This window comes from Schistocerca gregaria, chromosome 4 (assembly GCF_023897955.1).
Source record: "Schistocerca gregaria isolate iqSchGreg1 chromosome 4, iqSchGreg1.2, whole genome shotgun sequence".
NCBI lineage: Eukaryota > Metazoa > Arthropoda > Insecta > Orthoptera > Acrididae > Schistocerca > Schistocerca gregaria.
In genome coordinates this window covers 758,839,828-758,858,512 of record NC_064923.1, presented here as the reverse complement: position 1 = coordinate 758,858,512, position 18,685 = coordinate 758,839,828, and the positions used below count along the sequence as shown (strand labels likewise).

The 18,685-nt window shown below is 39.8% G+C and overlaps 1 protein-coding gene across 3 annotated transcripts in view; it reads right to left on the bottom strand.

Moving 5' to 3' along the window:
* Positions 1-18,685, bottom strand: part of LOC126266719 (autophagy-related protein 2 homolog A) — a 492,161-nt gene that overhangs the window by 156,395 nt on the left and 317,081 nt on the right. For all 3 annotated transcript variants that reach the window (XM_049971191.1, XM_049971193.1, XM_049971192.1), the window contains one exon: positions 11,240-11,362. In XM_049971191.1, the coding sequence (XP_049827148.1) occupies positions 11,240-11,362 (123 nt within the window). The remainder of the gene's footprint in view (positions 1-11,239; positions 11,363-18,685) is intronic.

Genomic DNA, 18,685 nt, shown 5'->3' with positions numbered 1-18,685 from the left:
AGCTGGTATATGACATGTTGTTTTACGGCTGGCTTGCTCCTTGATAGTATATATTTTGCCAGCTACAGGGCTGCTATACATGGTGGTAGGAGGGTAAATAGGGATAGTCAGAAGGGTAGGAGCCGTAGGGCAGGGACGTGGGTGCAGAAGGAGCATAGGGTCTGACAAGAATATTATGGAGACTGGGAGCAGAACAAAAAGCTATTCTAGGTTTGGTGGGCAAAATTTAAGACAGAATGGTTCTCATTTCAAGGCACAATTTCAGAAGTCATGGCCTGGTCAAAGTAGCTGTTTAATTCATTCCAGGTCAGGATAATACTGAGTCACCAGAGGTGTGCTCTGAATCTGTTTTTTGGAGGGATCAGCAGTACCAGGATTGATCAGTTAGGATGAATGGGCATAGTCAAAGGGTGTATACAGGCAATACCTATTATCCTCTTGCACTGCAACATGACAATCATGACCTCAGGGCCTGTTTCACTAGACGCACCATCTGGGTACTTCCCCATACACCTGTTTCTCAGAACTCCACAGGTGGCAACTACCGCTACAACATGTCCTTGGTTCTCGCCACCCACCTGACCTTAATTTAGGCTAATTTCTTTTGTCTCAGCATTTCTTCATGGTAACGACTCTTTTCTTCATTACATTTTAGTTTTTTACATCTTTCATTTTCTCACCCATTTACCTTTAACTGGATCCCTCCCACCTCTGCTACGTGCAATGCACTTAGCTTTCCAATCTTATTAACTCACGCACGACGTTTAAGCAGTAATTTGTGTCTTGCATACTACACTGCCTTCCACCTTTAAGCTCTCACGTTTTCAAATCTCATACGATGCAGACCCCAACAGCGAGTATTTCCTTCTCATCCTGTGCATTAAGTCTCCCCTGACCTGCGATTCTGGGTGACTTTCCCGAAATCTAGTTCTTTTGTTAGACCTCTCCAGTCCTTTTCCTTCAGCCCTCTTCCTTCCCCTTCAACCCTTCTGCCTGAAGAAGGAGCCACTGGCTCCAAAAGCTTTTCTAATTGCAGCTGTCTTTTATGTGTTTGATCCTCCAGTGCTTCGTGAGTGGACTTTTTTAGCCATCCCATTAAATTATTTTGTCGAAAATTCGAAGTTACTAATAAGTATTTGAAAGTGTGTATTTTGTTATGAGAGAGAGAGAGAGAGAGAGAGAGAGAGAGAGAGAGAGAGAGAGAGAGAGAGAGAGAGAGAGTGTGTGTATTTCTTGGAGAACTTTGTCCAACAGCTGAATAATATTCAACAATCTACTTTTAAATGTACCTCTGTGATCCTAACACCACTTCTATGTGCTAAGTAGCAATCTATCCTAATTTATACTAATTTAAGATGGTGAAATGAAATGTCATGTGATGAGGGCCTCCCGTCGGGTAGACCGTTCGCCTGGTGCAAGTCTTTCGATTTGACGCCACTTCGGCGACTTGCGCGTCGATGGGGATGAAATGATGATGATTAGGACAACACAACACCCAGTCCCTGAGCGGAGAAAATCTCCGACCCAGCCGGGAATCGAACCCGGGCCCTTTGGATTGACAGTCTGTCGCGCTGACCACTCAGCTACTGGGGGCAGACATTAAAGATGGTAAGACATACTAAAAATACAGATAGTCTTATAAGGCACATTCTCCATCATAGTGAGAGAACTTTATTACAATTCATGGAACATGAAAAAGCCAATTAATTAACAGCAAATATTCTGTTTCGGAAACTGCGGAAAAAAATATACGATATGTGATCAAAAAGTAACGGGAATTTTTAAATTTTGCAGACTTTATATGTCCAATTTTCATTTCTTTCCTATCTTGTTGGTACAAATGTTCCTGGGGTATGCTTGCATTTTCAGCAGTTTTGAATATTTAGTTTATTGTTGACAGTTGAAAATGTTGTACATGTTTTCATATGCTTGGCAAATTCAACTTTTGAAAAGATGGATCAAAGAATTTGCATTAAATTATGCTTGAAAAATAGAATAAATGTAGTACAGTATTCAAAATGTTGACTGTGGCTTAGGCAAGTCTACTGTTAGTACAACAACAGTTTATGAGTGGTATGAACACTTAAAATTGGGTCGAGAAAACATTGAAGACCATGACCACCCTGGATGCCCTAGCACATCAATTACTGGTGCAAATGTGGAAGAAGTAAAGAAAATGGTTCTGTAAAACTGCTGAATCACAATTAGAGAGGTTTTTGATGATGCTGGCAGATCCTTCAGCTCATTCCAAGCAATTTTTTCAGTTCTTTTCGGCATGAAGAAACTAGAAGAAAAGTTTGTTCTGAAAATGTTGAATTTCAATCACAAATTATGTCACGTAGACATCCCTCAGGAAATGCTGAATGAAGCCAACAATGATCCAGAACTTCTAAAGAAGGTTATGACAGGTGACGAAACATGGGTATGCAGGTATCACATCAAAACACAGTCTCAACTGTACCAACAGAAACTGCCTGAAGAGCAGAGAGAGAGAGAGAGAGAGAGAGAGAGAGAGAGAGAGAGAGAGAGAGAGAGAGAGAGATTGATAGCACAGACAGACAGATAGATATATAGAGAGGGGGATGGGGAGGGGGGGGGGCAGAAGGGCAAGTTTGATCACTCATCAATGACTGTTTGTGACTTCTTGGCAAGAAACGAAATCATTGTTCCCTCAGCCATCATATTCACCAGACATGGCCACCTGTCACTCCTTTCTATTCTCAAGGCTGAAGAGAACCATAACAGGATGTCATTTTGCCACCACTGATAAAACAAAAACATCAGCTCAAAATTGCACAAAGCTCTGGCACAAGTGTGTTATACCTGAGGGGGATTACTTTGAAGGGGACAAAGTTGGTAGTGATGAACTGAGCAAGTAATGTCACTCCATTTAACCGTTACTGCACAACAAAGTGAGAGAACTGTGTTGCCAGTTAACGTAAATGTGTGAATCTATTCTAAATTTTGGTGACATCAAATGTCATCACTTCCTATTTTCACTCTTATTTTCTGCTTGATAATAATGACTGCATGGGTAATGGCAGTAAATATGTAATGTATACAGTCCCCTTTCTTAAACTCACAATGTTTTCAACAAAACAGCATGACAATTATAGTTAATTTTAATGTTAATCACCATGGTGCCCCTGAAGCTGGACTTGACTAGTGCATATTTGAATAATGATTAATTCTCATTATTTCAGATATGTCTTTGATAATGCTGCCTCATTGTCACTGATAATATATTCCTTTGCAACAACCAAGTAGCATATTTTTGCATTATGATGCTGGCCAGAGGATGAGAACCGGTCACAGTTGCCACATCACCCTTGTCCTTATACTATATTTTATCAGTCATAAACTTACTGTAATAATAAAATAAATTTTACCTTCTGAATTCTTTGATGGATATCAAAAACCTTGCCACAGTCACTAGCCAAAATATGTGCCAGTACATACTGAGTGCTTCCTTTCTGCAAAACTGTCATGAGAGTGAAGGCTGGCACACAGTTCTGTACTATGAAGATGCGTCTTCTTCCAGTATTACACTATGTGGTCTAATAAATTATTGATAATATTCAAATTACTGTTTAAAGAGGCAGAGAACAACCATTATCATCTTCCAAAGATGCTGCTAATTTCCAAATATTTCATGGAGAAGCTAGTTGTTGGGCCGCAGGTAAAATACCTAACAAAAATTGCGACTCAGCATCTCTGCTAAATGGTGAGTAGCAACTATTCTTTTCATAATATTGTTACACTCTATCCTGGTTTTCCATTGTTTGATCAAAACTGCCATTTACAAGTGCCTAAAACTAATTTTGCAGTCAGCCAGGAAGCGATAGAGAACATACTGCCATAATTTCCAGTCTGCAGGTTCGCAGACTCACTGAAAGAAAATGTTCCTACTTGCTATTTAGTCAACTGGATCATAAACTATGACTATATATATATATTCCAAGACTTACCAAGCGGGAAAGCGCCGGCAGACAGGCACATGAACAAAACACACAAACACACACACAGAATTACGAGCTTTCGCAACTGGCAGTTGCTTCGTCAGGAAAGAGGGAAGGAGAGGGAAAAATGAAAGGATGTGGGTTTTAAGGGAGAGGGTAAGGAGTCATTCCAATCCCGGGAGCGGAAAGACTTCCCTTAGGGGCAAAAAGGACAGGTGTACACTCGCACACACACACACACACACACACATATCCATTCGCACATACACAGACACAAGCAGACATATTTAAAGGCCTTTAAATATGTCTGCTTGTGTCTGTGTATGTGCGAATGGATATGTGTGTGTGTGTGTGTGTGTGTGTGCGTGTGTACACCTGTCCTTTTTTTCCCCTAAGGGAAGTCTTTCCGCTCCCGGGATTGGAATGACTCCTTACCCTCTCCCTTAAAACCCACATCCTTTCATTTTTCCCTCTCCTTCCCTCTTTCCTGACGAAGAAACTGCCAGTTGCGAAAGCTCGTAATTCTGTGTGTGTGTTTGTGTGTTTTGTTCATGTGCCTGTCTGCCGGCGCTTTCCCGCTTGGTAAGTCTTGGAATCTTTGTTTTTAATATATTTTTCCCATGTGGAAGTTTCTTTATATATATATATATATATATATATATATATATATATATATATATATATATATATATATATATATATATATATTAAAAACAAAGATTCCAAGACTTACCAAGCGGGAAAGCGCCGGCAAACAGGCACATGAACAAAACACACAAACACACACACAGAATTACACACGCACAATTTATAATAATATCTGTAATAATAATAATAATGATAATAATGTCCCTATTGGAACAGCACTAATAGCAATTCAGAGGCGACCTCTGTTCCAAGTAAAAATGGTCTATCACCCTGGCTTCTAATCACCAAAAGTTAATTGTTCATCTTAAAAATGGAAAATAATCTTGCCATTTGCGACACAGTTTAGGTATCATGACAGGCAGAACACAAAAAGCAATTCAGGATGGTGTACAGTTCACTTCCTACTTTTACTGAAAACACTTATAGTAGCAGCCTGGCTGTGATGTCATCCAAGGCACAGCATATGCCAGTGTTGCTGTATTTACACATGGGTGTAGCAGACTGCCGAACAGAATGTCTGCTTCCAACCATTCTAGGCACAGGTAGCAGCATCAAAATGACCCCTGAGAAGCATTTTACCCACCGCCCCACATATGGTTTTAATCAGCCAGGGAACTGAACTGTGGAAGTGATTGGTACAAAACAAGGAAATCGATAGGCACTAACAGGATACCAAACTGAGATACTCTGAAACCAATGAGATAACAGTGTTAAGATTTGCCGATGAGTGTGGAAGTTAAATTGTAAATGTTAGCCACAGCAGCCTTGAATGTGACAGGAGAAGGTAAGAAGATAACACTACATCATGGCTACCAGCGGCACTAAGTTTAGAAGACAGTGCATCATCACAGAGATCTGTGGACCTGCAAATTATCAGCAAACTACTGCGCATGCTCACCAGTGCCCAGCTCCCCCTGGAGATACTACAGCAGACGATACCTGTCACCATCCTCACCACCACAGAGATGCTGCCACTGCTGCTGGCAATGCGTTGCATCACATTTGCTGGTACACTGCGCCGGCATTGCTCGTCAAGGTCAAGCAATTAAGTCAAGTCAAGAATATTGAAAGTATTTGTCAATTGCTTCTCACAGGCTATTAAAATGGATTCTAATGATAAGTATAATGGGAAAGTTAAGATGGAACCAGTCTCTGATGACGAAACCTCAGAATTAGAAATTGCGATTAACAAGAATGGTCCCATCAAAGTAATAAATCCAAAATCTGAAAATGATTTGTTCAAAGTAGAATCGGAGGTAAATGTCAATGTTGCTGTGAAGTTAGAATCAATTTCCAATGATGAGGTAACTGAAGCTGAAGTCAAAAAAGAAAAACTAGAATTAATAGTATAATCGTATAATGAATTCATTCAAGGAGTGCTAGAAACTCCTTTAAAACCTAGAGGAATGCCAAGTGGCAAAGTAGAGGTACCAAATTGGATGCAATTACTGTTTTCTAAACTAGAAGTGCATTGTAAAGAAATAAAGGAGAATAGTAAAGAGCTGAACAATAAGATGGAATCAAAGAGTAAAGAGTTAAGTAGTAAGATTGAGTCTAGTAATATAGAACAAAAGGATCTTCATAAAGAACTAAACAGTAAGATTGAATCTAACAGCAAAGAGCTAAAGGATGAAATGACCTCAAACCTGAATAACTTAAATTATAAAATTGATTGTAACTACCATGAACTGCAAGTCAAAGTATGGCAACAGCTAACTAGATTGCATAATACTTTTAAAACTGAAATTGGTGAAGCTGACAAAAATTTCAATGCAGATGATCTTATGGAAGGGAGGCTGTCAGAAAGAAATAGGCAATGAATTCAAACTTTGCTCTAAAGGATTTGAAGAAGTAACTACTAAAGTAAGTGCTTGTTCAAAGGATGTTAAGAAAGTAAAATCTGGCAGGGAAATTTTCTGAGGATGTTGACAAAAGTTTTCTGAGCAGGTGGACGGAGTAGACCTACAAGTAGAAGAACTAAATACTAGTATTACTAACACAGAAAATAAAGTAACTTCAGGTAGCTCTTGTTATACTACTGTACAGCATGTTGCTTCAGTTGATGCTTTCATTGGAAGTTGTCACTTTTTACATTTTGATCCAGACAAATAAATTCACCCATTAGAATTCTGGAATGATTTTGAAGATATTTCACCAAATGCACGGTCAGAGTGAGAGAAAATTTCTTTGATAAGAAATCACTTGTTGGGAGATAATTTGTGATGATTAGCTCACATAATAATTAGATGCAGATATCTTTCTGGGTTCAAAACTGCATTTGAGTACTGGCCTCACAACAAACAAAACAATGTTTTGAGAGAATTTTGGAGTAGTAAAATATTTACTCCAGGTCGTGAATCAGTTAAAGTGTTTTCTAGAAGGTGGGTTACAGGCTGTCACATTAGACAGAAAAGATGAAGCCAAAAATGATTATCATGGGACTAGCTGCCTTGGTATCAGCAGAAAAGAATCATTTCCACACCTAGAGATACTGTGGATACGTTCACTGAGTATCTGAAGCAAGTAGAAAGAGTAGCTGCTGTTGAGGAGCAGGTGCAGAATAATAATGGGTCTTCTAACAATCATGTAAACAACTGCAATAATGATGGTAGGAACGTGAACGTTAGAAGTATGAAGGTTCTGAATACAAGATCTAATTATTGTGGTCAAGACCATGATAGAGGAAGAGGAGGTACACAACCATCACACATTCATAATACATATTATGACAAAGACAGAAATGTAAACAATGTGTTGTTGAAACAAGATGGAGAGCTAAATGCTACCCAATCTGATTTTGAATCAAATGAAAACAACAGGTTGTGTGTGGGAAACTAAGTCACGGCTATGAGGACTACTCTTATTATATAGATGACAATATTTTGGACATATTAGAAAAGTGTGTCAAGAAAGAAAAGGAAAACACTACAGATAATAGGGAGGAACACCATAACAAGTTTGAAACAGAAAAGGATGAAGAGGAAGTAAAGGCTTACATCTTCGACAATAATGGCAATCTAAAGCCTGAAGTTTCACTGTAGGAAGTAGAGTCAGTTTTGCAAGGTTCTGAAGGAGAGGAGTTGTTAGATGAAGGGGGTAAAGTAACAATGACATCAGGGAACCTATTAGCTGTATTGATGTTCCACAAACTGTAAAAGCTGATGACAGTATTATACATAGCAACGTTGCACAGGGATGAAGTTGCTCAAAAGTGGTAAACAGTTTAGCTGGTGTGCAGCAAACAAAAGTAGAGGAGGTAGTCAACGTGCTTTGATTTCAAATTGGTGGACAGGTTGGAAAAGACAGCTTTGGATGTAGAGGTTGTTGAGCCCATGAATCCATGTGTAAATGTACACGCAGCTGAAAAAACAGATTGAAAAGGATTTACTAAAAGGCCATTATGAGGAGGCTGTTCAAACTAGAATCACTCACCCTATTATAAAAACTAACATCTCACAAGTAACAGTGTGCTGTCTTCTTGATAGTGGCAGGAAAGCAAGTGCTTTGTCCCAAGGATTCTTTGATTTCATTCCTAATAAGAATGAACTAACTGTCACGAAAGTAATTGGTTAAAGAATAATAGGTGCTACTGGAAAGGTTTCTAGACCAATACAGCATAAAGCTTTGATACCAATTGGTATAGGTAACATAATAATAGATCATTTTTGTTTAATTATGTATGGTTCAAGTGTTGAGATGTTAACCAGCACAGACCTTTTAACAAAATATCAAGGAAAGATTGACTTTGATCAGAGCAATAAGTATTAACTTTACCAGATTCTTGAGTGATTACAGAGCCCTTCATTGGGAAGTATACGGGCAGTAATAATAAAGAATCTGAACTGCCTACTAGAGTAATGAGGAGTAAGGGATATTTGCAGGAAGATGCAAAATGCTAATGAGGAAAACAATTATATCCTGGAAGATGTAGAGGCTAATGTGCAGTCAACAAATAAAATTTCTGATAAACAGAGGGCAAAATTAAGTGAAGTATTAATCACTCATCACAATGTATTCCCAAATATGTCTGGTGAAGTTATATGGTATGAATGCCATTTGAATGTAAAGCATGGGCACGTACATGTTTCGAGAAAGCAAGCTGTTAAGAAAGAAATTAGAACATATATTGTCACGAGGTGCCATTGAGCAAGCAATTAGTGAATATCATGATCTGCTTGTTGTGCCCAAGCAGGGCAGAAGCATCAGATTAGTACTGGATGCATTCTGGCCTGATGAAATTGTAATAAAGAGTGAGTATCCTCAAAATATGAATGAACTGATACAAAAGTTGTGAGGAGATAAGTGTCTTACATCAATGTACATAACTTTTGGATACTGGAATTTGCCTCTGGCGAAAGAATAACAAAAATATACAGCCTTTTTGTATGAAGGAGTATGCTACCAATATTAAGTAGTCCCATTTGGATTAAACATTTCTGTGTGTGCTTTCCTGAGAGTAATCAGTCATGTATTGGGGCAAGGGTTGTTAGATCAGGTGGCTATTTATGTAGATGATATACTGCTGGAAACTCCCACATGGGTCGAATATATCAGTCTAGTGCCAGAATCTTTAGAAAAAAAGGGAGGTAAGAAATTAAATAAAATTCTTGGGCCATGAAATCAGCAGGGAAGATATGTTATCTGATCCTTCCAAATTATCAGTATGTAGAGCCCACAAATAAAAAGGAGCTCAGGTCAATGCTTGGTTTATTCAGATTCTATTGCCATTTTGTTAATGAGAACCTGTTTAATGCACCTTGTCTATTCCCTTGTTGAAGAAGAATACCCCATGGGTTTGGACTGAAGAGCGCCAGTCCACTTGCGGAGAATTAAAAAACTGTTTGATGAATATTACACCATCCAGACTTTCAAACCCCTTTGCATGTCAGTAAACACAAGTGATTATCGGATTGCGGCAGGTGTTTCAACTGGAAACAGAAGGTAACCGAGAGGTACATAAAACACTCACATTTGTGAGTCATTCACTGCAACCTGCTGGGAAAAGGCAAAGAGTTTGGGCACATCCTTCTGCCCAAACTCTTTGCCTTTAAATATGTCTGATTGTGTCTGTATATGTGTGGATGGATATGTGTGTGTGTGCGAGTGTATACCTGTCCTTTTTTCCCTCTAAAGTAAGTCTTTCCGCTCCAGGGATTGGAATGACTCCTTACCCTCTCCCTTAAAACCCACATCCTTTCGTCTTTCCCTCTCCTTCCCTCTTTCCTGAAGAAAGAGGGAAGGAGTTGGTTGCGAAAGCTTGAAACTTTGTTTGTGTGTTTTTGTCATTGCGTCTGTCTGTCTGCCAGTGCTTTCCCGTTTGGTAAGTCATGGAATCTTTGTTTTTAATATATGACTCCATTATTATTCACTTAAAACTAAAATTGGAACAAAAATGTCCCTATTCTTATCAGATTAAGGATAATTTGTATTTGTTAATAGAAAGTTCCAATTAGTGCACTTGACAGTATTCATTAAATAATGTAGCTTACCAAGTTTCAAGTCTTCAATGTAAATAACAATCATTACAAGCAATCTTAAAAGAGGCAGTTTTGAGGTCATGTTCTCCTGTAGGTTCCATTCAGAAAATTCTAGCAGTCAAAGTTTAAATGCAGTCAAGCTAAAACTTTTTTTTTGTAACTAAAGCAAACTTAACTCCATTCCTATAAATTAAGAAAATGTAAACTATTAAATGTCAGAGATATTAATTAATACATGTCCTAGAAAGGGGTCATTTAGATGCTGCTGCCTGTGCCTAGAGAGGTTGGCAGCAGATGTTCTGTGCCGCAATCCATTGGGCAAATATACAAACATGACCAGAGAGGCAGTGAGAAGACACTCACACTGAGATATCAATCTTTCTGAATCAGTCAAACACTTGCGAGTGCTGTGCCTTGGATGATGTCACAGCTGGATAGCTACCAAAAGCAATTTCGGTAAAAGTAGGAAGTGAACTCACAAAGATTGTACACCATCCTGGATTGCTTAGTTTTCATGAAAGTAACTGTTCCTGTGCTGCCCGTTAATGTTGACAAAACCCCATGGCAAGTGCCAAGATTATTTTCCACTTTTAAGGTGAGCAATTAACTTTTGGTGATTAGAAGCAAGGGTGATAGACCATTTTACCTGGAACTTACTGTAGAGGTCACATCTGAACTGCTAACAGTGCTGTTTCCAATAGTGATATTTATCATTATTATTATTATTATTATTATTATTATTATTATTATTATTATTGAGACATTACTATATATTTTGTGTGTAAACTTTTACTGAATATATCTATTAGTTAAAACTGTAAACTATTATTTACAGTGATAGTGTCCTGATCCTGCTGAGTAAACAACAAGTAGGAACATTTTCTTTCTGTGTGTACAAAGATTAATGTGGACTTGCAGACTGGAAATTATGGTCAGTATGTTCTTCATCACTTTCTGGCTGAGTGCAAAATATAGTTTTCCAACAAGTGACACATGAAAAGTAACCTCAAAGTAATTAAGGTTCTAAATTAGTGAACCACATATAAAAGGAGTGACTTTGGTATCTAATTTAGTCAATGATTTCACAAATACTTGAGTATATTCATCTTCTGATTTTAGATCTGAGGTGAAACAACAATTTGCATATACAGACACCTTGTTTAGCTGGAGCTCCATCAGGACATCATGGCGACGACCTGGTCCACCATGTGTCTGCCAGGTCATATGTGGACTAGATTTAGGGCTACCAAGAACTGGGGTTTTACTGATGAACTTCACCTGAAAAAATAAAAAAGGTTGTTTGATGGAAATAGTGAAGTTTATGCAAAAGATAACCTACAAACATTGCCAAAAGATGCACTGCCTTGCATTTAAGGTGTAAGAGACCCTAGACATGAATATCATATGTGGCAGCTAGTGCCCCCTCATCACTGTTAGAATCATTACTTAATGACAGTTATGATGCATGGTTACATCTACAAAAACATTTCTTTTTGCACATAAGGTGACATAAATTGGATGACATCGTCTGCAAGCTGTTTGTAGTTCATAAGTTTATGGTCTTAGCATCAAGAGCAAGAAATGTAGGTAATTTACAGAGATTAAAACACACACACACACACACACACACACACGCACACACACACACACACACACACACACACACACACACACACACACACACAGAGAGAGAGAGAGAGAGAGAGAGAGAGAGAGAGAGAGAGAGAGAGAGAGAGAGAGAGAGAATGAAGAATTTAGCCAGCAAGTATTTCTTGTCAATTATGTTTTTGGAAATCAACAAATTCTGGCGGACCATTACTTTATAATTATGGGAGAGTAAGTGATTCTGAGACTGTGGGATGAAAGAAATATCTGGAACACCCATGTTTAGAAGCAGGTGTAAGCTACAAGTTTACGTCAGAAAGGAAAAGATTGTAAAACGACCAATGGCATCGAACTAATAGCTATGACATAGGAATGTCAAAGTCAGTAGAGAGCTATTTTGGCAATAACTATCACCCAATTAGTGTTTTTAGTTAAGTGGATGCACACCCACATGTTGGAGCTAAGCCCCAAGCTTCAAAAGTTAGTCATCATTATGTTGAATAGTGCAATAGCTAGTAACTGGTTTGTCTGATCATAGTGGTTGAAGTTTACAGACACACGTCTGGTGGCAGGGGTAAAATACAGGGAGTGAAAGGCTATTTACAATTTGTACAAAAACCAGATGGCCGTCATAAGAGTCGAGGGGCATGAAAGGGAAGCAGTGGTTGGGAAAGGAGTGAGACAGGGTTGTAGCCTCTCCCCGATGTTATTCAATCTGTATATTGAGCAAGCAGTAAAGGAAACAAAATAAAAATTTGGAGTAAGTATTAAAATTCATGGAGAAGAAGTAAAAACTTTGAGGTTCGCTGATGACATTGTAATTCTGTCAGAGACGGCAAAGGACTTGGAAGAGCAGTTGAACGGAATGGACAGTTTCTTGAAAGAAGGATATAAGATGAACATCAACAAAAGCAAAACGAGGATAATGGAATGTAGTCAAATTAAATCGGGTGATGCTGAGGGAATTAGGTTAGGAAATGAGACACTTAAAGTAGTAAAGGAGTTTTGCTATTTAGGAAGTAAAATAACTGATGATGGTCGAAGTAGAGAGGATATAAAATGTAGACTGGCAATGGCAAGGAAAGCCCTTCTGAAGAAGAGAAATTTGTTAACATCGAATATAGATTTAAGTGTGAGGAAGTCTTTTCTGAAAGTATTTGTATGGAGTGTAGCCATGTATGGAAGTGAAACATGGACGATAAATAGTTTGGACAAGAAGAGAATAGAAGCTTTCGAAATGTGGTGCTACAGAAGAATGCTGAAGATAAGGTGGATAGATCACGTAACTAATGAGGAGGTATTGAATAGGATTGGGGAGAAGAGAAGTTTGTGGCACAACTTGACTAGAAGAAGGGATCGGTTGGTAGGACATGTTTTGGGGCATCAAGGGATCACAAATTTAGCATTGGAGGGCAGCGTGGAAGGTAAAAATCGTAGAGGGAGACCAAGAGATGAATACACTAAGCAGATTCAGAAGGATGTAGGTTGCAGTAGGTACTGGGAGATGAAGAAGCTTGCACAGGATAGAGTAGCATGGAGAGCTGCATCAAACCAGTCTCAGGACTGAAGACAACAACAACAACAACAACAACAACAACATGATGAACAACAGCTTGCTCTACATGTGGAAACTGTAAGTTAAGGCAGATTGGTAGGAAAAAGAATTCTGTTATATTTAGTACAGAATCAAGTTGATTCCGTATTTCTAGATTTCCGGAAAGCTTTTGACACCGTTCCTCACAAGCGACTTCTAATCAAGCTGCGGAGCTATGGGGTATCGTCTCAGTTGTGCGACTGGATTCGTGATTTCCTGTCAGGAAGGTCGCAGTTCGTAGTAATAGACGGCAAATCATCGAGTAAAACTGAAGTGATATCAGGTGTTCCCCAGGGAAGCGTCCTGGGACCTCTACTGTTCCTGATCTATATAAATGACCTGGGTGACAATCTGAGCAGTTCTCTTAGGTTGTTCGCAGATGATGCTGTAATTTACCGTCTAGTAAGGTCATCCGAAGACCAGTATCAGCTGCAAAGCGATTTAGAAAAGATTGCTGTATGGTGTGTCAGGTGGCAGTTGACGCTAAATAACGAAAAGTGTGAGATGATCCACATGAGTTCCAAAAGAAATCCGTTGGAATTCGATTACTCGATAAATAGTACAATTCTCAAGGCTGTCAATTCAACTAAGTACCTGGGTGTTAAAATTACGAACAACTTCAGTTGGAAGGACCACATAGATAATATTGTCGGGAAGGCGAGCCAAAGGTTGCGTTTCATTGGCAGGACACTTAGAAGATGCAACAAGTCCACTAAAGAGACAGCTTACACTACACTCGTTCGTCCTCTGTTAGAATATTGCTGCGCGGTGCGGGATCCTTACCAGGTGGGATTGACGGAGGACATCGAGAGGGTGCAAAGAAGGGCAGCTCGTTTTGTATTATCGCGTTATAGAGGAGAGAGTGTGGCAGATATGATACACGAGTTGGGATGGAAGTCATTACAGCATAGACGTTTTTCGTCGCGGCGAGAGCTTTTTACGAAATTTCAGTCACCAACTTTCTCTTCAGAATGCGAAAATATTTTGTTGAGCCCAACCTACATAGGTAGGAATGATCATCAAAATAAAGTAAGAGAAATTAGAGCTCGAACAGAAAGGTTTAGGTGTTCATTTTTCCCGCTCGCTGTTCGGGAGTGGAATAGTCGAGAGATAGTATGATTGTGGTTCGATGAACCCTCTGCCAAGCACTTAAATGTGAATTGCAGAGTAGTCATGTAGATGTAGATTAGTGGTGTGCTGCTGACAGTCATATCAAAATAAATATCTATGATGAAGATTGCAAAGTGATATGAAATGGCATGAGCAAGTAGATATGGTAGTGAAGGGAGAGTGGATGGTTGATTTCAGTTTATTAGGAGAATTTTAGAATAGTATAGTTGCACTACAAAGTGAAATATGTACAGAACACTAATGTGACTCATTCGTGAGTACTGCCCGAGTGTTTGGTACGCCCATCATATCAGATTAAATGAAGACATTGAAGCCATTTAGAGGCGTGCTGCCATATTTGTTACCAGTAAGTTCAATTAACAAATGAATATTATGCAGATGCTTCGTAAACTCAAATAACAGTCTTTGGAAGGAAGATAACATTCTTTTCATGAACACTGTCTACAACATCTCAAGAACAGGTATTTGTGACTCACTGTAGAATGATTTTTCTCTCACCAATGTACATGTAGTCTAAGGACCATGAAGACAACGTAAGAGAAATTAGGGATCGTTCAGACACATATAGACAGTCATCTTTAACCCTACATGGAATAAATATCAACCTCTCTCCTTCACCAAGAGTCTATGAGTAACAACAGATGAAAATCTAAATTGAACGGAACATGTAACAGTAATGTACAAAAAGGCATCAGCATCTCTCCATGCCCTACAAAACCAGAAAAGCTCTTCCCTCTTGGCCTGAAAAAGAAACGTATACAAACACTTATACATTCAATTATCGGTCACAGGGATGTTATCCTTCAAGGACTTTTGCACAAAGCTCAAGGCACCTGCAACTGGTTAGAAATGCCAGTGTTCTTTATGTACAAAGAGATATAGGGGCTGGCTAGTACTTACCTCAGCTCAGTACAGCCGATAGATACACAAAAAACAACCGAAAATTTGCGTTCCTAGCTTTCGGAACAAATGTTCCTTCATCAGGGAGGAGAGAGGGGAAAGAAAGAGGAGAAGGTAAAGTGGATTTAGTTACTCACAACCCAGATTATGAAGCAACAGGGAAAGGAAAACAGGGAGGGTACAAGGATGGAGGCATGGTTGTCAGAGGGAAGCCAAAGATATTCTACTGGAAGTACTGTGCCAGCTTCAAACCAAAGAGGATGCATACAGAAGTAAAGAGGAATATAGTATAAAGATAAACACAACTATATAAGATGAAAAGATGCGTGAATGGTTAAAGAGGAAAGGGAAAGAGGAGAAGACTGAAGAGTAAATGGGAGTGAGGTTGTTTAACGTAGGTTCAGTCCAGGGGGATGGCGGGATGAAAGGATGTGTTGGAGTGCAAGTTCCCATCTCCGCAGTTCAGAGGGACTGGTGTTGGGTGGGAGAAGCCAAATGGCACATAAGGTGTAGCAGGTTCCTAGGTCCCTAGAATTATACTGGAGGGCATGCTCCGCTACTGGGTATTGGACATCTCCTAGGCGGACAGTTCGTCTGTGTCCGTTCATGCGCTCAGCCAGTTTAGTTGTTGTCATACCGAAGTAAAAGGCTGTGCAGTGCAAGCATGTCAGCTGATAAATGACATGTGTAGTTTCACACATGGCCCTGCCTTGAATTGTGTATGTTTTACCAGTAGTGGGGCTGGAGTAGGTGGTTGTGGGGGGATGCAAGGGGCAGGTTTTGCAGCAGAGTCGGTTACAGGGGTAGGAACCGTTGGGTAGAGAAGATAGTCTGGGAATATTGTAGGGTTTAACATGGATGTTTCGGAGGTTAAGGGGGCGACAAAAGGCAACTCTGGGTGGTGTGGGGAGAATTTTGTCAAGGGATGATCTCATTTCAGGGGTTGACTTGAGAAAGTCATATCCCTGGCGGAGTAATTTATTGATGTATTCGTGCCCAGGATAATATTGGGTGACAAGGGGGATGCTTCTGTGTGGTCTGGGGGTAGGAACATTGTTGTTTGATGGGGAGGAATGTATTGCTTGGGAGATCTGTTTGTGGACAAGGTCTACAGGATAGTTGCGGGAGAGGAAAGCACTGGTCAGGTTATTGGTGTAATTGTTGAGGGATTCGACACTAGAGCAGATACATTTGCCATGAATACCTAAGCTGTAGGGAAATGCTCCCTTGTGTTTATCTTTATACTATATACCTCTTTACTTCTGTATGCATCCTCTTTGGTTTGAAGCTGGCACAGTACCTCCAGTAGAATATCTTTGGCTTCCCTCTGACAACCATGCCTCCATCCTTGTACCCTCCCTGTTTTCCTTTCCCTGTTGCTTCATAACCTGGGTTGTGAGTAACTAAATCCACTTTACCTTCTTCCCTTTCTTTCCCCTCTCTCCTCCCTGATGAAGCTAGGAACGTAAATTTTTGGTTGTTTTTGTGTATCTATCGGCTGTACTGAGCTGAGGTAAGTACTGGCCGGCCCCTCTATCTCTTTGTTAGTATTTGTTTCCCATCTTTATATGAGATTTTCCATTAATCATTTAGTGTTCATTATGTCTGTGATGTTCAACTCTTTGAGCACATTTCATCATCATATGTACAGCTACCCTGGCTATGTGCAGACAAGTACGGAGATTTATATGCCCCCTGTCTTCTCTACTGTTATCAATGAACACTATCCCTCATATCTCTCCTCGATCTTAACACTCTTGCCTGAACAACACAGCATTAACACCTGGCCCTATCAGAGCAAAATCTTTTCTGTAGCACTCCTGTTGCCTCAGTGAGAATCGGATGAGCCTCATGTAGCTGAAGCTGTAGAAAGGGCAAACCAAGCTTTCAAGGACTTGAAAAAGGTAGGGAAATTTGCAAAGAGAAAGAAAGTTCTGTTGTTAGGTAGTTCCCATGGTAGAGGTGTTGGCAAACTACTGCAGGAAAATCTAGGACCAGAGTTCCAGGTCACAAACTTTTTCAAGCCTAGTGCAGATCTGGGTCAGGTAACAGAGGACGTAGGTGCTTTATGCAAGGATTTCACAAAGGAGGATGCCGTGGTTATAGTGGGTGGTCCGGGAAATAGCACTGACAGAGACTCTGAATATTCCATAGAGAGTGACCTGGTGAAGATAGCATCAGCAACGAAGCATACGAGTGTGGGATTTGTTTTTGTGTTGAGATGCCATGATCAGCCTCATTTGAACTCTTCCATAGGGAGGGTGAACTTGGAGTTGGTGTGGATGATTAGGACGGATTTGGGTCCCATATGGGTTTGATTCCTGTGGATGCTATTGATAGGTGGGACTACACTAGGCATGGCCTTCACCTCAATAGGAAAGGGAAGGGAAAACTGTCTGGGTTGATTGCAGAAAACTTAAGGGGGGACACTGGCACAAGTGGTAAAATACGAGTGGTCACAGGTGTCAGAGGGATGCCTTTTTTAGGATAGGGAAGGGGGAAAGAAAAAGAGTTTTAAGAGAGATTGGCAGACAAACCCAGTTTGAGAAAACAGATGAACAGGAGTCAGATTTTATCATACAGCCTCCATTTAAACAATGTTTAACAGAAAGTAATCAGAAACTGCAAGTTTATCTTCGCCAAAGCAGTTACAATCCCATTAGTATGCAGTATAAGTTAGCTTTATTACACCAGAACATTCCAGGACTTAGAAATAAAGCTGATGAACAACTCATTTGTATCAATGAAATGAATTCATCTAACCCAATTGACATAATCTGCCTCTCTGAACATCAAGTGACCACTGATACAGATATGTTAGACATTTCAAGATTTAATCTAGCTTCCTACTTCTGCAGAGTAGATATGGATGGAGGAGGAGTTGCCACATTAATCAAAAACTGCCATAAATTGAAGAACATTGACATTAATATTTTCTGTTTAGAGCAGCATCTAGAAGCATATGCAACAGAAGTAAAGTTCCATAACAGATCCTATATAATGGTATCTATTTACCGAGCACCTGCAGGAAATTATAATCTATTCTTAAATCATATAGAAGCTCTTTTGGGTTATTTAACATGAAGGACCCCCCATGAACCATGGACCTTGCCGTTGGTGGGGAGGCTTGCGTGCATCAGCGATACAGATGGCCGTACCGTAGGTGCAACCACAACGGAGGAGTATCTGTTGAGAGGCCAGACAAACGTGTGGTTCCTGAAGAGGGGCAGCAGCCTTTTCAGTAGTTGCAGGGGCAACAGTCTGGATGATTAACTGATCTGCCCTTGCAACATTAACCAAAACGGCCTTGCTGTGCTGGTACTGTGAACGGCTGAAAGCAAGGGGAAACTACAGCCATAAATTTTTCCCGA